General features: G+C 60.6%; 1 protein-coding gene across 1 annotated transcript in view; it reads left to right on the plus strand.

The window, feature by feature from the left end:
- ZNF423 (zinc finger protein 423) overlaps window positions 1-7,026 on the plus strand; it is a 337,684-nt gene that overhangs the window by 185,741 nt on the left and 144,917 nt on the right. Inside the window, exon 6 of the mRNA XM_010843978.1 lies at window positions 878-4,092. Within this exon, the coding sequence (XP_010842280.1) occupies window positions 878-4,092 (3,215 nt within the window). The remainder of the gene's footprint in view (window positions 1-877; window positions 4,093-7,026) is intronic.

Here is a 7,026-nt window from a genome sequence, read left to right on the forward strand (position 1 = left end):
ACCCCCCACCGCCCCCTGCACCGCCCCAGTGGATTTAAGGGCCCATGAGGCTCTGAGCTCTGAGGCCATCTGGGTCCTGGCCCCAGCTCTGATCACTGCCCCTTCGGGCCATCTCCTGGGGTTCTGAGTGGACGTGGGGAAGATCCAGGGGTGGAGGGGAACAAAGAAGACCACCACCCTCGGGGTGGTTTGAGCTGGGAGCCCCTCGGATCCTTCCCAAGTCCCCTGCCCCTGCTTGTGCCCTTGGGGGCCTGAGGCCCTTGCGCCTCTTATGTCCGTGTGCACCTGAAGCAGCAGTCCCATCTCTATCAGTCCCCCTTCCCCATGGGATGTAGCAAGGCTGAATTCACTAAAAATGCATTTTACTTTCTTGTAAAGTTTTGCCCACACCCATCGCACCCAGTGGGGTTTCCCACCCAAGCTACAGGCTGCAGGGGGGAGTCAAGCCCCATGTCTGGATCAGGTGATGGGACTTAACCTCCTTTTGGCCTGATGGTCTGTGAGGTCATGTCTGGTGACTTTTTTCCCAGCCCCCTGCCCACCCTCCCCATCAGGGAAGTGGCTGAGACCGCAGCTCCTGTTGCGGGGTGGGTACCACATTCAGCGAGGCCCGGGCAGGTGTTGCAGAGGGGAAAGGCACCTCCCCTCCGAACCCTGCCGCCCCTCTGCCACCCCTTCAGCAGATTGGAAGGCCCACATGTCCACATGCTTCCTGCCCGCCCCCTCAGACTCCCTCCTCCCACTCCCCCGTAGCAGTTGGCCAGCTGCACAGCCTCAGCCCGCGAGCTGTCGAAAAGCTGGCTCCGTCCTTGTTTCTCGCGGCCCTGGGAATTGCCTCTAATCTCCTTTCTGCCTTCCACCCCCCCACCCCCCGCAGATGGTGACGACGACCCACAACTCTCCTGGGTGGCCTCGTCTCCCTCCAGTAAGGATGTTGCGTCACCCACGCAGATGATCGGAGATGGGTGTGACCTGGGCCTGGGTGAGGAGGAAGGGGGCACGGGCCTGCCGTACCCTTGCCAGTTCTGTGACAAGTCCTTCATCCGCCTGAGCTACTTGAAGAGGCACGAGCAGATCCACAGCGACAAGCTGCCGTTCAAGTGCACCTACTGCAGCCGCCTCTTCAAGCACAAGAGGAGCCGCGACCGGCACATCAAGCTGCACACGGGCGACAAGAAGTACCACTGTCACGAGTGCGAGGCGGCCTTCTCCCGCAGCGACCACCTCAAGATCCACCTGAAGACCCACAGCTCCAGCAAGCCCTTCAAGTGCACGGTCTGCAAGCGCGGCTTCTCCTCCACCAGCTCGCTGCAGAGCCACATGCAGGCACACAAGAAGAACAAGGAGCACCTGGCCAAGTCGGAGAAGGAGGCCAAGAAGGACGACTTCATGTGCGACTACTGTGAGGACACGTTCAGCCAGACCGAGGAGCTGGAGAAGCACGTGCTCACCCGCCACCCCCAGCTCTCTGAGAAGGCCGACCTGCAGTGCATCCACTGCCCCGAGGTCTTTGTCGACGAGAACGCGCTGCTCGCCCACATCCACCAAGCCCACGCCAACCAGAAACACAAGTGCCCCATGTGCCCCGAGCAGTTCTCCTCTGTGGAGGGCGTCTACTGCCACCTGGACAGCCACCGGCAGCCCGATTCCAGCAACCACAGTGTCAGCCCCGACCCCGTGCTGGGCAGCGTGGCCTCTATGAGCAGCGCCACACCGGACTCCAGCGCCTCCGTGGAGCGAGGCTCCACCCCGGACTCCACCTTGAAGCCGCTGCGGGGCCAGAAGAAGATGCGGGATGACGGGCAGGGCTGGTCCAAGGTGGTGTACAGCTGCCCCTACTGCTCCAAGCGGGGCTTCAACAGCCTGGACGTGCTGGAGATCCACCTGAAGACCATCCACGCAGATAAGCCGCAGCAGAGCCACACGTGTCAGATCTGCCTGGACTCCATGCCCACTCTCTACAACCTCAACGAGCACGTCCGCAAGCTGCACAAGAACCACGCATACCCCGTAATGCAGTTCGGCAGCATCTCCGCCTTCCACTGCAACTACTGCCCCGAAATGTTTGCCGACATCAACAGCCTGCAGGAGCACATCCGGGTCTCCCACTGCGGCCCCAACGCCAACCCGCCCGACGGCAACAACGCCTTCTTCTGCAACCAGTGCTCCATGGGCTTCCTGACCGAGTCCTCCCTCACGGAGCACATCCAGCAGGCCCACTGCAGTGTGGGCAGCGCCAAGCTGGTGTCTCCAGTCGTGCAGCCCACGCAGTCCTTCATGGAGGTCTACTCCTGCCCCTACTGCACCAACTCTCCCATCTTCGGCTCCATCCTGAAGCTCACCAAGCACATCAAGGAGAACCACAAGAACATCCCGCTGGCCCACAGTAAGAAGTCCAAGGCGGAACAGAGCCCGGTCTCGTCGGATGTGGAGGTGTCTTCCCCGAAGCGGCAGCGGCTCTCGGCGAGCGCCAACTCCATCTCCAACGGCGAGTACCCGTGCAACCAGTGTGACCTCAAGTTCTCCAACTTTGAGAGCTTCCAGACCCACCTGAAGCTGCACCTGGAGCTGCTGCTGCGGAAGCAGGCGTGCCCCCAGTGCAAGGAGGACTTCGACTCGCAGGAGTCCCTGCTGCAGCACCTGACCGTGCACTACATGACCACGTCCACCCACTACGTGTGCGAGAGCTGCGACAAGCAGTTCTCCTCGGTGGACGACCTGCAGAAGCACCTGCTGGACATGCACACCTTCGTGCTCTACCACTGCACCCTGTGTCAGGAGGTCTTCGACTCCAAGGTGTCCATCCAGGTGCATCTGGCAGTGAAGCACAGCAACGAGAAGAAGATGTTCCGCTGCACGGCCTGCAACTGGGACTTCCGCAAGGAGGCCGACCTGCAGGTGCACGTCAAGCACAGCCACCTGGGCAACCCGGCCAGGGCCCACAAGTGCATCTTCTGCGGGGAGACCTTCAGCACCGAGGTGGAGCTGCAGTGCCACATCACCACGCACAGCAAGAAGTACAACTGCAAGTTCTGCAGCAAGGCCTTCCACGCCATCATCCTGCTGGAGAAGCACCTGCGGGAGAAGCACTGTGTGTTCGACGCGGCGGCTGAGAACGGCACGGCCAACGGGGTGCCCCCGGCCGCCGCCAAGAAGGCCGAGCCGGCCGACCTGCCGGGCGTGCTGCTGAAGAACCCCGAGGCGCCCAACAGCCACGAGGCGAGTGAGGATGACGTGGACGCGTCGGAGCCCATGTACGGCTGCGACATCTGCGGGGCGGCCTACACCATGGAGGTGCTGCTGCAGAACCACCGGCTACGGGACCACAACATCCGGCCGGGCGAGGACGACGGCTCGCGGAAGAAGGCCGAGTTCATCAAGGGCAGCCACAAGTGCAACGTGTGCTCGCGGACTTTCTTCTCGGAGAACGGGCTCCGGGAGCACCTGCAGACCCACCGGGGCCCCGCCAAGCACTACATGTGCCCCATCTGCGGCGAGCGTTTCCCCTCGCTGCTGACGCTCACCGAGCACAAGGTGACCCACAGCAAGAGCCTGGACACGGGCACCTGCCGCATCTGCAAGATGCCTCTGCAGAGCGAGGAGGAGTTCATCGAGCACTGCCAGATGCACCCCGACCTGCGCAACTCCCTCACGGGCTTCCGCTGCGTGGTCTGCATGCAGACGGTCACCTCCACGCTCGAGCTCAAGATCCACGGCACCTTCCACATGCAGAAGCTGGCGGGCAGCTCGGCCGCGTCCTCCCCCAACGGTCAGGGGCTGCAGAAGCTCTACAAGTGTGCCCTATGCCTCAAAGAGTTTCGCAGCAAGCAGGACCTGGTGAAGCTCGACGTCAACGGGCTCCCCTACGGCCTCTGTGCCGGCTGCATGGCCCGCAGCGCCAATGGACAGGTGGGCGGCCTGGCCCCGCCCGAGCCTGCAGACCGGCCCTGCGCCGGCCTCCGCTGCCCCGAGTGCAGCGTCAAGTTTGAGAGCGCGGAGGACCTGGAGAGCCACATGCAGGTGGACCACCGTGACCTCACCCCGGAGACCAGTGGGCCCCGGAAAGGCGCCCAGACGTCGCCAGTGCCCCGGGTAAGTACAGCCCTCCCCAGCCTGCCCCAGCCTGCCCCACCCCCGCTCCATGGGGCTCCGCGCATGCCCACAAGAGGCCGCTTGTCGAGCTCTGCGTTTCCCTTCTAGTCGCGGACCGGAGAAGCAGGGTTCTCCTCCAGCGGTTAAGCACATCTGATGATCGCAGTAAGCTCCGAGTTCAGATCCCAGTGCATGCCATCTCCCTTCCAGCGGCACATGGCATGTATCACCCTGGGTCTCATTTGCCAAGTGCTCTTCTGTAAAATGGGAATAATAATTGTCTCAATGTCATAGAATTGCTGTGGGGGACCCGTGGCATAGTGTAGGTGAAGGGTTGACACAGTGAGTTCAGACCCTGCAGCTCGCTGGGCAGGGAAGCTGGACAGGAGACTCCTTAAGGGGCCCACTGCGGATTCCCCCTTCAGCCTCTCCAGCCCTCCTTCTCTCTCACTCTCTCCCCACTACTCCCACCCCCAGCAAAATCCCAGAGTCCCAGGCCCCCGTCTGATCCCGCAGTGAACACCTTTACAAACATCCCTGTCTTCCAGGGGCACCCCTGGCGGGTGGTCCTTTCCCAAAGCCCACCTCCCTGCCAGTGGCGCCAGCAGTGGCCCTCGAGGGACAGATGCCCCCGAGATCGGCTTGGCACCTCCTCGGTCTGGAAACAGATAACACAGACTTGATGGGAGTCCCCAGGCCTGCTCTGTCTGACACCAGGGGCCTGAGGCCTCTCAGATGCCTGCCTGGAGCAGAGAGCTCCTTTCAGAGTGGATTGATTGATTGAATTTGCCCTGAGCACCCATTATTTCTGGGGTACCTGGCAGCCAAGGAGAGTCAGAGATGGACCACTTTCTCAAGGCCTTTGGACTGAGCGAGGCCACTCGGTAAGGATCCACTGGGTCACCCTTCAGGGGTCCTGAGCACAGTGCACTCACAGCTGCCCAGCTCTGTTCCCCCATGCCTCAGCATTCTGACTGGCCAGTGTGGGTGGATTGGAGTTTCAGCCCTGGAGGCAGAGGGCCTGCCTCCCCATCTGTGATTTGACCTCTTTGGGCCTCTGTCTCACCTGTAAGCCAGTACATGCTAAGTTGCCTCAGTCGGGTATGACTCTTTGTGATCCTATGGACCGTAGCCCACCAGGCTCCTCTTGTCTATGGGATTCTCCAGACAAGAATACTGGAGCGGGTTGCCATACCCTCCCCTGGGGAATCTTCCCGACCCAGGGATCAAACCCCGGTCTCTTTTGTCTCCTGCACTGGCAGAAGTGTTCTTTACCACTAGCGCCACCTGGGTAAAGCCAGAGGGAAATGGTAATAACAGTACAGTGGTAGTAGTCATCGTAGTCTCGGTGGTGTCTGTCTCCAAAGCCAGCATCACCTGGGAGGGACCTGGGGGCTGTTCTGTTTCTTAACCAGCATCTGCTCTGGCCGCTGCTAAGTCACTTCAGTCATGTCCGACTCTGTGTGACCCCATAGATGGCAGCCCACCGGGCTCTCCCGTCCCTGAGATTCTCCAGGCAAGAACACTGGAGTGGGTTGCCATTTCCTTCTCCAGTGTGTGAAAGTGAAAAGTGAAAGTGAAGTCGCTCAGTCGTATCCGACTCTTAGCGACCCCATGGACTGCAGCCCACCAGGCTCCTCCGTCCATGGGATTTTCCAGGCAAGAGTACTGGAGTGGGGTGCCATCGCCTTCTCTGCTGCTCTGGCTAGCTGGTACCTATTCCTCCTCAGTGTCAAATACTGTGAATGTTCCCTGTGCTAACCTTTGTGTTTTGCCCTGGGATTAAATGAGTCAAGACGTGCTGGGCACGTAGTAACCATCACTTATGATTTTCTCGTTTATAATCACAGCTCACACTGATTGAGGAATAAGGATGTGCCAGGAACTTTCTATCTATTTATTCCTTATAATACTCACTCTCCAGATGAGGAAAAGGAGGCAAGGAACTGTTAGGTAGTTTGCTATGAGCCCCTCGATTTCAAGAGGCAGAGATGGGGGTTGATCCTGGGGAGAGTGTGGCACCCCAGCCTGAGCTCTTGACAGGCCTCCAGCCAGCACCTCTGGAGCCCATCCTGGTTGCAAGGTTGGGGTTCGGGGTGGTCAGCCCAGTGCACAGGTGGTGGGACAGTGTGGCAGGGCCGGGCTTGTCCTGTTCCAGGTGCTCCCCGCTCCATTCCTGCCCACACTCTGTTGGTCACGGGGCTGCCTCTAGCCCCCTCAAAGCCTTTGGCTATTGCAGCCTCCTCCTTCCCAGTCTCTGCTCTGTGCCCAGTATCTAGCACCACTTCGTAAAGCCCCTACTGTGTGAGCACCCACTCTTATATTGTTTTCCTGGCAACACCCTGGACCTTTGCTGCGACCTTTGCTTTGGCAAAGAGGGGGCCCAGGCTTAGAAAGGTAGAGCCACATACCCAGGGGTGAGCAGCTGTGCGAGGCAGTGCAGGACTTCAAACCTGAGGGGGCTTGTTTACAGGGAGCCTGGCCGGGCTTCCTATTCCTGTCCCTGGCTTGTGAGAGAGGAGGGAGCTGACATTCATGTCCAGAGGCCTGGGCAGATGGGCCATTTGCAGAAAGGAGCTAGACAAAGCCTGGGCACCTCCCCAGCAGAGGCATAGCCTCTGGGGCCTTGCCCCCTGCCTGGGCACGCCTGGGGGCAGGGGCCCAGCTGTCTGCTCGCCCACCCCTCTCTCCCCCAGGACTCATGCATGTGAGAGCAGACTCTGGGGGCTGTACAGGGGCTTGGGGGCTGGCAGGCTGGGACCCTCGGGAGTGTATCCATAGCAACCGGCTCTCTGAGGACTGGGTTCCCGTGGGGCTGAGGCTGCTGTCGGCTGGAGCGTGAAGCACTGAGGTTTCTGCCTCCCCCTCTATTTATGGGTAATAACAACATCGCCCCAGCTCTAGCCCCTTGTGGGCAGACCCCGGCCCTCATCA

This window comes from Bison bison, unplaced genomic scaffold, assembly GCF_000754665.1.
Source record: "Bison bison bison isolate TAMUID 2011002044 unplaced genomic scaffold, Bison_UMD1.0 scf7180017864192, whole genome shotgun sequence".
Taxonomy (NCBI): domain Eukaryota; kingdom Metazoa; phylum Chordata; class Mammalia; order Artiodactyla; family Bovidae; genus Bison; species Bison bison.